The sequence below is a fragment of the Planococcus citri genome, chromosome 2, assembly GCF_950023065.1.
Source record: "Planococcus citri chromosome 2, ihPlaCitr1.1, whole genome shotgun sequence".
Classification (NCBI taxonomy): Eukaryota; Metazoa; Arthropoda; class Insecta; order Hemiptera; family Pseudococcidae; genus Planococcus; species Planococcus citri.
Window position 1 is genome coordinate 54891289 of NC_088678.1, and position 17967 is coordinate 54909255.

Sequence of the window (17967 nt, forward strand, 5' to 3'; positions counted from 1 at the left end):
GATTCTTATTCAAATTGGGAGAAACTGTAATAAAATAGGCATTGAACATGCGCGGACTGGGTCGTTTGAAGGCCCTTGGTGGATGCGCCGAATTTGGCCCTCAAAATTTTACTGCCCCTCCCCCGAATTTTTCTCCTACCTATACTGTTTCTTTTTTCTCAGGTTCGGATACTTATATGTAAATACGAGTAGTACAATTGTTTTTAATTTTATTCAGTTATACGAAAATAAGTTGATCTGACAAGAAAAAAACTAAACTTTATTTTGGAGGGGGGAGTGGAGCAAACTGGAATTTTTTTAGTTCAGAGATAAGAATTGACCCCATCGAAGCAACGGCAAAAGCTTTCAAAAATTTTGCTCTTGAGAGGTACTTACCTATATAAACAATGTTTGAAAAAATTTGTTCATTTCTTTTGATCCAAAATTTCAGAATTTGAAAATGATAAGTTTTTAAAAATGAAAAGTAAACAGACCCGAGTGAAGCGAGGGCAGGCCTCGTACTCGATTTTTCCTCCAAAAAAAGTAATTTTGTGACTTGAAAAGCTCGAAAGATTGATCAAAAAGTGATTGAAACGTGGCCTGGCCAAAAAAAAGTGACAAAATGCGAGCAAAAAATTTTGATACAGAAAAAAAATCAAAAAAAAAAATCACGAATTGAAATGCATTTAATTTTGAAAAGTTGAAATATTTCGAAACTTTTTGACAATTTTTTGGCAGCAAAGTAAGGATTTTGGCGATATCTGAAGAAAAAAGGTGATTCTTAGAAAAATGAAACGAGACTGACAATTTTAACAAAAGGAGTGGGTTTCTGACAGTTTCTGGCAAAAAAGCGAGACATTTGGATAATTTTCTTTAAAAAACTACAATTTCATTTTTTAATAACACGACTAATTTTAGAAATTTTGTTAAAAAGCGAAGATTTTGTTTACAATTTTTGGCAAACAGCAAGATTTTGACAATTTTAGCGAAAAGAAGAACTTTGTGAGGATTATTGGCAAAAAGAGATACTTTGCCAATTTTTGGCAAATACCTAAGCCGAGCTTTTAGATAATTTCGAAAAAAAATTTAAGGTAAAAATTTGATGATACTAACCTAACTATACTTAAAAGTCAAAAAAATATCGCTAAAATTGCTCAAAACTTGCATAAAAGTTTGAGAAAAATTCCTTACATATAATTAAAAACTCAAAAGATTTAAAAAAAGTTTTTATAAACGTATACAAAAATGATTTTAGAACGCATAATTTTCGAAACTGGGGAATTATTTTGGAACGCAGTGGTACCAATTTTTGGATAATTTTTTCCAATCTCAAAAATCGAAAAAATATCACCAAGCCCTTATAAAATTTTTTAGATTTTTTGAAATTGGCAAAAATTACCCAAAAATTGGCACCACTACGTTCCAAAATATTTCCACAGTTCCAAAAATGTTTTTTTTTAAAAATATTTTGGCATATTCAATGGGAAATATTTTCCAAGAAAAAATTTTCAAAACACAAATTTATCCAAAAATGAGCGATTTGCAAATTTCCAACCGCTCAGTAGAAGCCCAAAAGTAATCTTGAATTTTAACGGCAATAGCATTAGATCGACGCAAAATCTCAAATACTTTCCTTTGAGACTGGACAATTTTTCCCAAAACAGGTTGTGTAGCGATAGGAGTGAAAAAGCCACAATTTTGTTGAAAATGTCCCCTCTTTGAGAGTCCAAATCTTTCCTCCAGGGGCACCTGCGGATCTGAAAAAAAATTTTGTGGGTAACTTTGAAGTTGAACTCAGAATGAAGGTCTCTGCTAAATTAGGTCAAAATTCGCCGGCCTTTTTTTTTGGCGATCTCTTCTAATCTATACCTAGTCCCCAGGGGAAGGGAGTTGGGTAAAAAGGCCATAAAAAATATAAAACATTGCACTTTTGAAAGTTCAAAAAGTACATTTTCCAAATCTTAAGTATTTTTAAAAATCTTCAAAATTTATGAATTTTTGAAAAACGTCCGTATTTATTCTTTAAATAGGTAAAAAATTGACCAAAAATGAAAATTAGGGTAAAAATTTAAATTTTGAGAACAATACTTCTCTGTAGGAATACCTACAACACATTTTCAAAATATTCGAATCGCAATAACTGACGAAAAAAATGTTGACCGATTACCGCATAATTAGATGTAAAATTGGTAACACTGCTCGATAATGAGACAGATTAGCCGGCTTCTATTACGTATTATTTAAATTGGTAGGCGTACAGTGTATATAAGATTCTTTTTTTTTTTTTATTGTAAAAAGTAATATAAGAACAGCCGATGGTCACGAAAGAAACAGTCGAACAAAAGTGTTCATTAAAAACTAATAATACCAAAGAATCACGAGGATTCTCCCCCGGTTGAAGCCAACGGGTGCTTCTTTTGAATATCGTTGCTTAGGTATGCGTTAAGAATCGAATCTAATCATACATCTTTTAATCACAGCGTCTCTTTACGAATTGGTGGTGTAATGACCGCTGGCCATCAACCTTAATTATATCACGTTTTTTGTATAAGCTGATAAATGAATTTTAAAAGCGTCACTGGGAAAATTATTTTTTAAATTATGAATCGTGAAATAATCTCCACCCTCGCTTTCGTCTCCGGCCATCTTCAGCCTGGGTACTTGATTTATGCAAATGCTTCAAGTAGGTCCATGGGTAAGTATGCGCCGCGGTCTCTCGCCGAAATTACGAGTATCATGAGTGAGAAATACAGTAGGCTACTTGCAGTCGTGATGATTTTTAATGAAAGTGTTTTCCTTCTTTTCTAAAAGAGGTTTCATTGACCGAGTAAATAGGCAGGGCTAGGTAGGTTTTTTTTTTAGAAAAAGATTTACGACGAATTTATACTCAATTATACAAAGATGTACACAATATGCTTATGGTATGTGTGTGGTTCTTTAACGTGCCTTTCATTCAAAAGCCCAGTGCCCAGTGCCAGTTTCGGGTAACTTATGTAGATTCGACCACGAAATTCTAAAAGTGAAAGTCCGGTACGTCACATGAACTTGAACAACTATTATCGTAGCTATATTTTATTAGTTTTGAAAAATAATTAAAATCGAATCGAGTTTATTGACCTTATATATCGTTATCTGTCGTATTCTCTATATAGTATATACAGGAACAGGTATTTGTCGGGTGGATTGGCCGCTTAAACCCGCATCTTAAGGTATAAATACCAGCCGTGTATTACTAAGTAACTTTTTCAACTTGCAGACAATGACAATTGACTCGTCAATCGAACGCAATACTACATATAGCGAATAATAAACCTAGGTAAACGAATACCTACTATATATTTTGAACTCACTTTACCATCGATAAAAGATACACTTAAGTATAAACGAACTTCCCTTCCTTATCCTCTAACTGATCCTTCTTGTGAGGATTTTTCGTCCGACCGAAAAATTATCTTACTATGCCTTCAAAAAATGATCTATTAGTATAGGAAGTTTTCACCAAAACTACCTCTGTTGACGCACATAGATTGCATAATAAATATCCATTCATTGACCACAACGAAGTCAGTTCGATTCATGACTCAGCTTACTAGGTGGTCATGTAGATTTATTTATTGCCTAGACGATGAACTTGAATTTTAAATTATGTAAGGGGTGATTTTTAGCTCGCCTGGCGTACTCACCTACACCGATAGAATAGAAATCGAGGTACTTAAAAAGATTACAGCAACTTGCAACCAATGTTAGGTACCTACCCAGCTACTTGTAAAATATCCTTTAGTTGGCGAGGACTGAGGAGAGAGAAAAAAATAAGAAAAATATTGTTTCGCGTTTTTCATCGAAATCCTGCGATAATGGTGGAGATCGATATCAATCATAGATGTACAACCTGATAACTAACCTGGAATGTTCATCTTGGCGAACGTTTGTAGAATTCTATTATAGTTGAAGTTAAGCGATTTATGAGACATTTTGCATCCGATCATGTTCATCGATCTGCTCTTTTAGACGTGAAACCTTTTGATTGAGTATTTTCTCAGAAATGGTTACTATATGCTTAGATAGGTACACACTTATTGTATAGGTAGTTTTGATGCTGGGACAAAAGAAGGGAAAAGGATGTGCCATGTGGCGCCAGGTATGTGACGTCGATCAGTTGTATATGTACGTATAAATGTTGGAAATATTTTTAATTGAGATTTGCGAGCATGTATTGAGTGAATAAGCTACTGAAAAGTTTTTCGAAGTTTCAAAATATTTTTCTGTTTAATTATTGAGAAGATTTTGCAAATAATATTGCAGAAGGGAAAAAGGAATTTAAAATCTCGTACATTAAGACGAAATTATGAAATTGGACAGATAAAGAGAAAAATAGTGAAAAGCGAGAGGTGAAAAAAAGTTCTGAGAATGTAGAAATGATGTGTAAGATCAAAGATAGGTATGTCTATAAACAGTGTAAAAAAGTATAAAAATGAAAAAGTTGAATGAAAAAGGTAGAAAGGAGGAGTCTCGATAAGGCCACTTTTTGGGCCCAGACAATTATCGACTCGACCGCTCTTAAAATGTTGTAATAATAATTAAATGTCACAAATACAAATCCGTGGTTAGTTAACTCAAAATGACAATTTTTTGAGCTCCAAAGGTTCCCAAAATTGTGAATGAAAAAAGAATTTTAGGAACCACTGAGTATTATTTTCGTAATTTTTTTTAGCGTAAAATATCTGTTTGGTGATTTTTCATAATTGAGCTTTTTTGGGGTTTTTCAAAGAGTAAACTATCAGCATTTGACCCAAAAAAGCTCAATTATGAAAGTTACAGGAAAGATGAAATGAAAAATTATCAAGCACTTGCTATAAGTGTGTTTTAAAATATGTAAATTCTTCAATTTATTTGAAAAAAATATGCATAAACGCCTTTTTTAGGGGTGCCTAAAGTGGGGGGCTCTAAAAAAGGGTTCAAAATTAAGAATGTAGAGGAAGATTAATTAAACTTTTACATCAAGATTATTGAATATATAGCTCAAAACGTTACGTATGGCGCAAATCGCAGGTTTCTAGTTTTCCAGGGGTTCCCAAAATATCGAAATCACGAAAAATTGAAAAATTGGATTTTTCAGTTCCAACGCAAAATTTTATTGAGCTCAAAATTTGGTAGGATGGAGGTTGTACTAATAAACTGTAAAAATCTTTTTAGCGGGGCTCAAAGGGGCAGGTTCAAAATGGTGGTTCCAAAATTTTCCAAAAATCAACCTCCCCTTTTTCTGTCACCCGAGGGTCAGAAATGGAAAAATTACCTCCCATACTTAAAGTTTATCGGGTTCGAGCTTTACATTTTACGCCAGTGGATCCTAAAATTCTTTTTTCATTCACAATTTTGGGAACCCTTGGATCCCAAAAAATGGTCATTTTGGGTGAACTAACCACGGATTCGTATTTGGGACATTTATTACAACATTTTAAGTACGATCGAGTCGATAACTGTCTGGGCCCAAAAAATGGTCTTATCGAGACTCCTCCAAAGTCTCACTAAAAGAGTATGTATTCCATTCAAACTTTTTTGAAATTGTTGGAGAAGAGACAATTTTACTGGAGGCTCGAGGCCATCTCGAAAATGGGAGAGATCCATTCCGGAGGCAGAATTTCAAAATGCAAGACGAGAAAATTTTGAGTAATTTGTGGATAAATTGGCGATTTTGGATTTTTTTAAAAGTTTGACTATAGCACCTCTCGAGATGTCTTCCTTTGATTTAAACCAGACCAAGATTTTTGGAAGGAGTATGGCCTGAAATCTTCATAATCATAACCAAATTTTCAGCTGCTCGAATTAATTTTTAGATTTTTGTCGAATTTTTGAAAATTGAAAATTTACCATTTTCAGCAATATAATGCTTTTTAAGAAAAAATAAATGTATTTTTTCAGAAAAATTATGAAAATTAGTCCTGAAAATTATACGAACTCCTCCAAACTGAATTAAAGTTTACCATTTCTGGTAATTTTAGAACCGTAGTACAAGTTTCGATGTCTTCAGAGTTTTAAAATCTTTCCGGAAAGCGTGAAATGAAAATCTATTTGAGCAGCTAAAAATCGAGTTGTAACTTATTTTCCACCTGTTTAAAGAGTTTATCTCCATTGGAGCCAATTTTCATGTGAACATCTTGAATTGGTGGTACCATCTTAACCAGCATATTTAAGTTATGAAGAAAAAAATTCAAAAAAATCAAAATTTTTATGTTCGTAAGGAAGTTGTTGAGATTTACACGAATGACTGTATTTCATCTGAAACAACCTCCCCCCCCCATCTCTTGAATCCAAATTTCATAATTTCGAGTTATTCTGAAATCCCCAGCTCGATTTTCGATTTTTTTTTTCAGAAAACGTGCAAATTAATTTGGGCAACTAAAAATTGAGTTGTGGCTTTTTCTTGACCTATTTATTGAGTTTATCCGCATTTGGCCCGATTTCCAGGTGGATTAAAAATTCCTATGATAACAGGAGAATCTTGTTTCGAAAACACCTTTCTAATGGCCCTTCTGAAATCGGATCAAATATAAATAAATTCTTTGAACAGATCCTGAATGAGCCATAATTCAATTTCAGCTGCCCAAATTAATTTTAAAGCATTCTGGAGACATCTTAAATCGAGCTGGAGGCTCCATCCGAATCGCTCAAATTGGTGAAAATCGTTTCGGTGGAGTTGATATTCGATTCAGGACTAATTTTCATCATTTTTACTGTACATATAAATAATTTTACCTGCCTAGGTATCTAAAAAAAAAGACATTGGTAAATCACTGAAAATAGCCAATTTTGGATTTTCGAAAATTTTTCAAATTTCGAAAAATAAATTTGGGCAGCTGCAATTTTGATTCGGGGGTTTCAAACCATGCTCCATCATAGTCCAGCTTTAATCGTAGGCACCCTCCTCGATAGATTCCTTTATTCCTTTATGAGATTTCCAACTTGTAAAAGAATACCTACACTTTTTAAACCGTCATCTCATATTTGCACTTCACCCTCTGACCCTCCCTTCGATTCGGATTGTCAAATTTATGACAAGATTGAATTTTCAGCTGAAAATCAACTTTTGCTAGGGGCTCCATATCAACTCGAAAGTACCTAGGTCGAAATCGAAACTGATTCGTGATTCCAATATTGTACCTTGCTATCTCGTTTGTTTATAATGTCAAAAGAAAAAGGTGCCAAATGCACGTATATAAGATTCTGGAGGTACTAGGGTTTATATTTTTCACCTTAATATAATACATCAGATCGCAATATCTGTGAGATCCTATCGACAGTACTGTTTGAAAACCTATCATCAATAATACCAAAACATGGCTGATATTTGAAAAATTCAATTTCGTTAAAAATTAGTTAGCGCACCACGATCAATACAAAATACTTTGAAAGCGGCGACTCCTGCGGTGCCACTGTTTGCGATTTTTATAGTCGAAGACGCCAGTGTCCGAATATTGGGACTGGTTCTTTTGTTAGATTTTGACCATGGTCTGAATTCTAGTCAAAAAATCGATTATCTGGTTCGCATCACCTGCGCCATTTATCATAAATCATTTTCTAGTTACGTGTACGAGTAGATAAAGATGATACTCGTCTTTGGTGGAGCTCGAGATGTTTTTTGTTCTTTATTGGCAAAGCCGGTGAATCCTGAAGCATCAAAATTTTTACGCGAATATTGTCTTCCTGTTGTGTGTTCTGTATGTAGGTATGTACTCGTATTTCGTCCAAGGTCTTAAAAGTACATACCGACGAATAAAAATTACCATAAGGCTATTTTTATTGTTTCTTTTTTCGTAACTATAAGGTATGTATCTTCCTTATTGTGTGAAAATTTCAACTTGATAATTGGGAAATTTTTTTCACCAAGTGCGAATGTTGTGGATATTAATATGTTGGCGCATTTATACCGTTTATTATAAATTTATATACTGATGATGAGTGTAGGTAAGGTAATATGCTTAATTCGATTGTATTCTTCATAGCACACACACATCGTACATAAGTGTACGCAGCAAGACTAATAAGCGCCATCTAGTGGACAGGATACATTTAAGTTTTTAAAAACCGGGTTTGCATTTTAATTTTTTTTCAGTATTGAGTATATAACTGGTTACACACTTACCGGTCGTCTCCCCTTCTCGGGCTTCCGGTTTCCTTGAACACCTGTAAAGTATGACTTCGCAGGAAGTAGACAGGTATGCCCTTCTAACGCTACCCTCCACCGACACATCGAATGGTACGAAAAGTCTTTCCGTTTAACATCTTTAAATCATCGTCGAATAAAGCAAATTTTTCTTAATTAATTTTACGTAGTATTTCAACAATTACGAAATTAACCGCGAAATATTCGTTATTTTTAATTACCTCTCGACGAGTTTTATTGTGTGCGAATGAAACCGACTCCTGACTCGAGAGGATTAATTAAATTTAACGTAAAAATATATACCCACCTAGGTAAGTATAGGTAGGTCTAAGTACACCCTTCCTATAGCTATATCTGTGATTTTAAACAACTGTAAACGTGATGTACGACTTGGTCGATGTAAATTGTTCGAGAGATGGTAAAATTTGAAAAATTCCCATGAACATCCATCAACAACTTGATAAGATAATTTTGCGAGATTAGGAAAATTCGAGTTAAAATTACCCTGGAAAAATACCCAAGTGCTTCGTATAGTAAAATTGCAGTACTGGATATTTACAGTTATACGTACCTACCTTTATGATTTATATTAGGTAGGCGGTCAATGGTTGTATAGACGGTGATGGTTCCTCAAGTGTTGGATGTTCGGTGTATAACAAACGTTACCTATGTACGGGAATACGCCCATGTATTTTCCATTGTTATGTAATCCAATACTGGTTTTAAGAATAAACATAGAGATACTAAAGTACCTATTTCGAGAATAGAGTAGAGTTTGTTCTTATTGAATGAAAATAAAGTACCTGGCTTGTCGCAATTGTGAATGATAAGAGAAATTATCAGATAGGTAGGTAGGTAAAGGTACTGGGAGCATTTGGATGACAAAAAATTGAGGGTACTCTGAGTAGGTACTCGAAAGTTGGAATTGGACTGCATTCTTACTAATTTTTTTAGTTTTGGTGAACTTTGATACCAATTTCCCAACATTTTCGTAACCTTTTGTCACCATATATGTCAACTTTGGCCATTTTGGACGATTTTAGTAAACAATGGCCAGTAGGTAATTCGGCCGCGTTTCACCAACATTCAAATTTTTAAACGGTCCTCATTAATTTTGACCAATTTTTTGCAAAATTTTGTCATCCTTGGACGACTGTAGTTCACCTTGACCAACACTTTGGCCAACTTTCATCAACTGTGATCAAATGGACAATTTTAGTCAACTTTGACGGAGACATCGACGTACTATATTGTCAATTTTAGTCAACTTGGACGAATATTTACGTCAACTTTTGATCAACTTTTGCCTAACTTAAGTCAACAGTTTGCGATTTAGTCAACTTAGGCCAACTTTTTAAACATTTTGCAATCCCTTGTCAATTTTTACGAACTTTCTTCAGTATTGCAGACTATTCAAGCCAACTTACGTTAGATCAACTTTTTGAATAACAATCTTCGACTTTGGCTGAATTTTTTTCAACTTCGATCAGTTTTCGACAACTTAGTCTACGTTGAACAACTTTGGCTAAGATGAATACGTAGACCTACATTTTCGCAGAACAACTTTTGGTCAACTTTTCACGGCTCAAGTCAAGTTTGAGCAACTTTTTGGGCAAGTTTCATCAATTATGACAAGCTTTTGTTAGCTTTGGTGACTTTGGATGACATAAATCAATTTTGATCACTTTCTAATGCTTAGTAGAATACTAGTTAAGTACCTAGCCTATGTCTGATCTTACAATAGGTCATATGTGAGGGCGCATACGGAAAGGGACCTTACGACCAAAAGTAAAATTTCAGAAGAGGAGGGTTTAAAGTTTTGCGTTATTTCCCTTGTTTTAAGGTACGATTACATTTGGCTATTCCAACTTCGAAGGTCCTATACATTATCACACATTCACACTAGAGGTCTTATGAGTATCGATATTTATCGATAATATCGATACTTCGCAGTATCGAAAGGTATCGATACTAATTCGTAGTATCGAATGAGTATCGATATTTGCGTTTTTACGCTCTTATCTCCATTTTCCGCCCTTTTTTTGGTTCGTAATTTGAATTTGAGCATTAATTTTTGCTGTTAACGATGTAATTTCTATCAAGAAAATAATTATATTTACATTTTCGAGTTCTGTCCGGCTTGGCAGCTATCCATTTCAATAATATTCGTAATTAATTATAAATTATGAGAAAAATAACTGGTTATTGAAGTCAATTGAAAAGTATCGATATTTATCGATATTATCGATACTTGGGGAAAAAATATCGATATATATCGATACTAAAAATCGCTTGAAAATAAGACCTCTAATTCACACATGCCCTCCAACGACCTGTACTGGCCAAATTAGGCACTACAAAGTTGATAAAGTGAGCAATTCACCAATTCTGTTGATATTATCAAGAATTTTAGGGTATTAATTTTGATAAAAATCGTTTGCTGCTGATTGTGGCAGTGTTTTTCGGTTCAACTTGTGTTTTTTATATAGTTTCACATTAAAGTTAGTTATATATTGTTAAAAAATACATTTCGTAAATCAATACCGGTGGCTAGGTGTATGTACCTTGCCGATTGTCTTCGATTCGAGTTCCGCTATCGGAAATTTTTTTAAATGATTTTTTCCTCTCATGTCTTATTAAAGTAACGAGTTTTTGTAAAATTTTCATTTTTTACGCGTTTTTACGTCTTTTTTCAAATTTTTTGTGTCATTTTTCAACTTTTATGAATGATAAATGTATGCATGCTTCGCTTAAAAGTAAAAAAATCAATGAAATAATAAAAATTGGGGCCTATGGAGGGTTCTACTCGATTTTTAAAGAGTCCCTACTAAAATTTGGCGAAGAAATAAAAAATTGATTTTTTGGTCATAAGGTCCCTTTCCGTAATGTATGCGCCCTCACATTTTGTCGAACTTTTAGAATCATTGAATCATGGACAAAGTTTTGGTGATTTCTCAGATTCTTGAAATTACTGGCAATTTTTTTTTTTAGCAAATTATTGGTAATTTTTGGGGAAAATTACTGGTAATTTCTGGGGAAAATTACTGGTAATTTCTGGAAAAATTACTGGTAATTTCTGGAAAAATTACTGGTTATCCTTGGAAAATTACTGGTAATTCTGGGAGAATTACTGGTAATTCTGGGAGAATTACTGGTAATTCTGGGAGAATTACTGCTAATTCTGGTAGAATTACTGCTAATTCTGGTAGAATTACTGCTAATTCTGGTAGAATTACTGCTAATTCTGGTAGAATTACTGCTAATTCTGGTAGAATTACTGCTAATTCTGGGAGAATTACTGCTAATTCTGGGAGAATTACTGCTAATTTTAGGGTAAATAATTGGTAAATTCATATAAGCTATTCATAATTTTGGGTTAATTACTGGTAATAAATTGAAGGTCAACTTTTTTTGGTAATTTCAGATTAGTGATTTGATCACTTACATGGCGATTTTAGGTACTTACTTAGGTAAATTAATAGCAATTTCCAGTATATTACTGGTAATTTTTGGTAAATTATTATCCGTATTTTTCCAAATGAATTACTGATGAGGGTTTGGGTAAACTATAGGTAATTTTTCGTAAATTATGAAATAAATCATGTCTGAGTATGAAAAAAATTTAAATTTTATTAGGTGTTAATTTAATCAAAGCAAATAAAACACATCCATTGTTTAAAACATTTCTTGCAAAGAAGATTTTACCTCATTTCTATCAACCTTTCTAAACTTCTGTCTGTATTAAGTATAATCAACACTTTTGCAAACTTTTGTCAGCTTTGGTCAACTTTGGATGACTCGATTATGTATTACTTAATTCAACAACGTTACTATTGTAGAATCACAGATCACTTGAATTATACTGTCATTAACAACTTAAAATCTGCTGATTTTCCAAAGTTTCTTCTCAAAACTCAAAAGACATTTCATTTTCAAAAACAAAAAACTATACCGAGATCATATAACTTGAATATTGTATTCCATCTCCAAAACTAGTCCACTCCGTCCATTGCCTTCCCCTCTTGAATGAAAAAAACTTAGAGTAGGTATCATTGCATTTTTATTCGGTATAGGTACTCTCGATTATGAGTAGGTATGGTACGGATTGTGTGCTCACTAGAACTTTTTCAAACATTATTTAATTCTTAGAACTTGTCCTTGAAAGCACCTATTCTATTTTATTCAGTTTGAGATAGGCGTATGGTATGGTATACCTACTTAGTTCATCATTACAAATGGAAAATACGTACTTATACATAGGTATTAGAATATGGAACATTAAACCAGTTAAATTTACCCGGTAACCTTTTATTTCTAGACTTATGTGCGTATCAGTATAGAAACATACTTAGATATTACTATTACGAGCAATTTTCATCGTAGCGGAAAATAAAATGTTTTTTTTTTTTTTTTTTTTTTTTTTAATTTGCATATGTTACAGCCACAGATGCGGTCTGACCGATGAAGATCTAAATAGGAAATGGAGTCTTCCAAATCCACAGCTGCATCCATCCATATATCATACGAAAGTAAGTGCTTTCATATGTAACGTTTTAGGTGACTTATTACGGCCATAAGTAGTGATCGCATCGCTTGATTGCGACTTGTAACGCGTATGTAATCTTAAACTCCAGGGGTTGCTGGAATACTGCACGAAAGTATTACGCAAAAGTCCTTATATTTTTTGCGATTTTCACGGACATTCGAGAAAAAAGAACGTATTCTTGTTCGGCTGCAGCAATCAAGAAAGTTGGTTAGAATCTGACAGGAATTTACCGAATGTAGGCATCGAACATTTGGTACGTATACCGATGAAAGTACCTACTCGTACCTAGATAATTTAAATTCGATACAATTTACGAGCGTATAGGTATTATTCTTAAAAACGCGTAATGACGTTCCACTTAAACTTTGTTTGAGAAAACTATAATTAAATTGGCGAAGTGCGGGTGTGCGGGTTACATGAGAAAGTTATATAAGTTGCCTATCTTACTCCTTGTGTGTTATATCTTGGAGAATGTTCACGTCTCGTAAAGTAGGCAATGAATAGGCAACTTATCGTTCTTCTAGGAAAGAGAGTCGTCAAGTAATGGTTATTAAATATGAATTACAGCTTTTGCCACATTTAATGGAAAATTGTTCTCCGGCATTTTCATCCGAATTATGCAACTATCGGGTGGAAAGAAGTCGAGAATCTACGGCCAGAGTTACCGTTTGGAGAGAATTCGGTGTAAGGCGAAGTTATACTATGGAAACGAGCTATTGTGGTTGCGATCAAGGCCCTTATAAAGTAAATATATGATCACTTATTATACTCGAAATGGGGTACCTATTTTGAAAAACTATTATGGTGTTTTTGAAGCGGAATATGTTATAATTAAACACGCATGCAATTCGCTTGGGTACCTATATGGTTTCAGGGCTTCCATTTAGACACGATTCATTTGCAAGAGATTGGTAGTAATTTTTGTACCGCGTTAGCGTGTTTGTACGATGATAGAAAATGGCGTATCGAAATGCTTCTGTCTAAACAGGATGGTAACAGGTAAGAGAAAAAATCGGATTTAGGCTCATTTAGGCTAAATATTATTCAATATTTTCGAAGAACATAGTGATCAGTTTGAAAAAATTAATTTTTTAATACCTAATTGAAAAATTTAATTTTTAAATGGGTAATTGAATTAGAATACTTAGTTCTTACGTAATTATATAATATTGTAGATACATATACAGTTCTTCACATCAATACAGTTCTAATTATATGCAAACTAGATTTGGTAAGTGGAGAGATCCAGTCATTGTAATAATCTATATTTTTTAATGACACGAATTCTGTAGGCTATACAATAAAATTTGAACAAGTATTTTGAAGTAGAAGCCAATATGTTTTCTTGATTGTTCTCCATCTGTTTTGTTACGTTTTATTTTTCAATTTTTTTTTTTTAGTATTTTGTGATGAACTATTTGTCTATTTTGTATATGCACCATATATGTATTTTCGTAGTTGCAATCTTCATGTGCTTAAGAACACCATATATCTCAGTCTTGCTGATAATGAATATTATGAAAGTTTCAGGCTTGAGCATTCACTCGCAATCAAAAATAATTCATCCAGTTTCTCCAGTTTGGAGTTTACGGAAGACAGCGATCAATCAAAAGAAAATTACTACAGTTCAAACAATGATTAAAACGAATGCTTTTCAAATATAAACGCAAATATTTATTTAAAATTATTCATCACTAGTCATATTAGTTACGAAGAAATTATATCTTAATGAAATAAACTTTAAATTATGCATAGTTTCGCATTTACTTGAAATAATATTGTCATGCTCAAAATTGAGAGATGCCTATAAGAAACGATAACCATTTCACTGGAGTGGGTGACTTAATACCTATTTTTTCTGTAACAAAGTGACTTTTTTTTTTTTTTTTTTTTTTTTTTTAAACAAAATCTTGAACATTTATTTTATAAAGAGGCACGATCGGTACATTAGATAATATGTAAAAGTCAAAAGGATGGAGGAAACAAGATCACCAAAACAGGTCCTCCAATATACACCAACGGGGAAGAGAAGCAGAGGGAGACCAAGGAGGAAACTCACGGATACCTCAGGCTCATCCTCAACAGGTTCCACACCGCAGCAGACAGGCCAATAGGCCTACCGCTTATAAGGAAACGACGACGACGACGACGTAAAAGTATAGTGGAAACATTTTCTTACTTTGGAGGACATGGAGGTGAAATACTGTACTTTTTAGTTTTTAGAAGCATTGAAAAAGATCCTGAAAATAGGTATAAAATAAGTTAATTGAATAAACTATAGTGGCTAAATGAAATCACATTAATGCATGGAATCACTCAAAGCTTTTTGTATAAAACAGAAAAGTGATAAAACCAACATTTAAAATCTGAGTTGCGTAAAAAAAATTCGAAACTTTTTTCGTTTAAAATTCAAAACATGGTTTTTTTTGCAGTGTTTCTTTTGGAATATGAATTAATGAATCGTTAAATCACTTTATTTTGTTACTTGTTTTACAATTCCAATTACGGAATTACTCAACAATCAACATCTACTAGGTAATACAGATGTACCTAGGTGAACATCAGCTCTAGAGTCTAGATTTAAAAATCTGCAACGCTCAATTTAAACTGAGAAAGGCATCAAATAAGAACTTGAGGAGGAAGAAGGAGAACAATACAATATATCGTTTCAATAAATACATAATTATGATCAGTAATCAACTAAAGTACCTGTTGAATTTTTGTGTTGGTGTTGTTCGTGTAAGAAGATACCTGAGGTGAAATCGTAAAATCTTCGATAATAATCAACGCCTGCCTCAGATAAGATTGATTCAGCTAACAGCTTCACTTCAGCTGAAGGAATAAAGCTTGAATTTATTTTTATTGCTCACACCTCAGTTGAGTTTGAACTTTGAAAATCTTTGTTCCATCAAATATCAATGTTGAAACGTTGAAACTTGAAGCAAAAATAAATATGGAAAGAATTTATTCGTGAAGATTGAAGAATATTATTTAAAATGAAAAATGTTGAGCTTTGTTTTTACCATCGTCTTTTTGTTGCTTTCACATCTACGTGACGTCAGAACAATGCTCTCCAGAGTTACAATGTTGACAATCTAATAACGTCAAACACGTAAAACGTAGTTTTGTTTTGAATCTCAAAACCAAAAACAAAACACTTTCCCAAATTAATCCCATAACTTATTAGTTATTTTCAAAAAGCAATCTACATTTTACCCATTCCCATTCGATTTGATTTTTCAAACTTCTACAATACAAAGTTCTTTCGCTGAAACAGCTACGTTTATCTTTGTTGGCAACATTGGTTGCTTCACGCTGGAAAATAGGCGCCAATTGAACGGACATGAAACTTGCAGAGCACGCGAGTTCGTTGCCGGATCGCGGATGGATTGTTGTTTAGTTGAGAAGTGGATTAGTGTGTGGTGGTTGTGTTCGTGTGTAATTTCCGGGTTATTTTTCTAACCGTATAAATATTTACGTTCTTCTCGATTTATTCGCAACAAGTGGTCAATGCCCGTTAAACTTTGTGTCATCGTTGATTTAATCATTTGACGATTTTATTTAATTAATTCTGTAATGGTTCTCACGGTATGATTCAAGTTTTCAATCTTCGTGATGATCTGATGATCCAGGGATGATATTCTTCTTCGAGTTTACGAGTAAGTTGAACGATACCTAATTAGATGATTAATTATTTATATTTTGCTGATCAAAGGTTGCCTTCGTAATACAGTGTGTAAGTACTTCTACTTATTGATATTGTTGCTCACAATTTACTGAGTCGAGTGTGATTATACAGTGGGCAGAGAGTGTAAATTAGATAATCATTGCTTCGAATAATACCTATCTATGTTATCTCATGAAACATGAGTCATGACTCATCACGAGCCCAGTTCAAATGCTCTGTTTCTGTTTGCATTTACGTTTACTGCTATACGTCATCGTTTTCTTTCATTTTTGTTATCCATGTATTGGCATTTGTGACCCAACGCGAGAAAAGTCACCCCAACCCCTACCCCAACCCCTACCCGTCGAAAATAACGTAACACACTTCGCCCATCGCCCTTCAAAACGCTTAAATCACCGAAAAAATGATTCTACATATGTAGGATCGATGAAAAGAGGATGAGGAGAAAGGAGATTTCGAATTACCTACTCAAAATATCAAAAATATAAAAAACGATTTTTCGATGAGTTGGTTGTCAACATGGATAAACCAATTGTTGCAGACAAGTGAGTATTACGTTGAAGATCATCCTCAAAGATAACACGACTTTGCGATGACCGAAGAATTGGACTCGTCAGTCATCTCATTCGTCAAATGCCATTTGTAACTTATGTGATGCATTCTCGGAATTTCGCGCAAAGTGTTGCTGGTATTTAGACATCGGTATCGTCCTTGAGACCATACCAGGCTTTTGTTTTGTCTGGAGTTGCAGAAGAAGAACACTAACTGAAACGGTGACATAGTAACTGCGATTACACGATGAAAAAAAAACCATCGCGGGCTCGTTGATGTTCATTGTGGTTCAACTGGAATCGTTCATTACGTGTACCTAGTACACAATTTAACATGTAACGACAATACCGATAGCGATGCGACAAAGCGACTTAATTTACGTTCTAAACAAACGCAGGTAATTCTGTTATATTGCGTTGAAATGCGCTAGTTTCATTATATAAACTCGATATCTATGTATCTGCCCAGGTACGAATGAATGTGTTCTGCTATATTATCGTGAGCTTGGCAAAATGACTCGAACGGTTTGCCACTAGGTCATGTTGCCTTGGGCAACTTATTTCTCAAATAGTGTGAACCATTTTATAATGAACCGATTCTCCGATGAAATACTCGTTTTTTTATACGAAATTACACTTGTTTTCGGAACCGTCGTCGGTCGTCGTCGATTCGCTTTAACGGTTTTGACCCGATCTCAATGATGTCTGTATTTTATCGTAATTTTAAGCCTGCTCCGATGATCAAAGAAGAAAACGCATAAATCAAAATTATATACGTTTAGATATACTCCCGACGAACCTATACTCGAACGAATATAAGGAGAAAAAACTTTTAAAAACTTGAAAAAAGAATTTTTTTTCGTAAAAACCGTATAGCTAGGTATAGTCTACTTACGTATGTTGGTAGGTTTTATGCTCTGAAAAAAATCAGCTTCCTAAATTTAAATAAAAACTTCAAATATCGATCGGTCGTGTTGTTATCGTATAAAATATGCACGCCCCTTTGATCTTTTCAAACTCGCTGTGTATTTTTAGCAATTTT

At 33.7% G+C, this 17967-nt stretch overlaps 2 protein-coding genes across 8 annotated transcripts in view; both read left to right on the forward strand.

Moving 5' to 3' along the window:
• LOC135836478 (cytosolic carboxypeptidase 1-like) overlaps window positions 1–14440 on the forward strand; it is a 45924-nt gene extending 31484 nt beyond the window's left edge. For 2 of the 5 annotated variants that reach the window (XM_065351340.1, XM_065351344.1), the window contains 6 exons: window positions 12582–12669; window positions 12775–12939; window positions 13254–13430; window positions 13561–13685; window positions 13862–13917; window positions 14211–14440. In XM_065351340.1, the coding sequence (XP_065207412.1) occupies window positions 12582–12669; window positions 12775–12939; window positions 13254–13430; window positions 13561–13685; window positions 13862–13917; window positions 14211–14350 (751 nt within the window). In that variant the 3' untranslated portion in view covers window positions 14351–14440. The remainder of the gene's footprint in view (window positions 1–12581; window positions 12670–12774; window positions 12940–13253; window positions 13431–13560; window positions 13686–13861; window positions 13918–14210) is intronic. The other 3 variants (XM_065351341.1, XM_065351342.1, XM_065351343.1) reach the window with 3 other exon arrangements.
• Window positions 14441–16048: 1608 nt separating this feature from the next.
• The window catches only part of LOC135836482 (band 4.1-like protein 4), a 148107-nt gene continuing 146188 nt past the window's right edge, over window positions 16049–17967 (forward strand). For all 3 annotated transcript variants that reach the window (XM_065351351.1, XM_065351352.1, XM_065351353.1), the window contains exon 1: window positions 16049–16345. The gene's annotated coding sequence lies outside the window, so the exon portion shown is untranslated. The remainder of the gene's footprint in view (window positions 16346–17967) is intronic.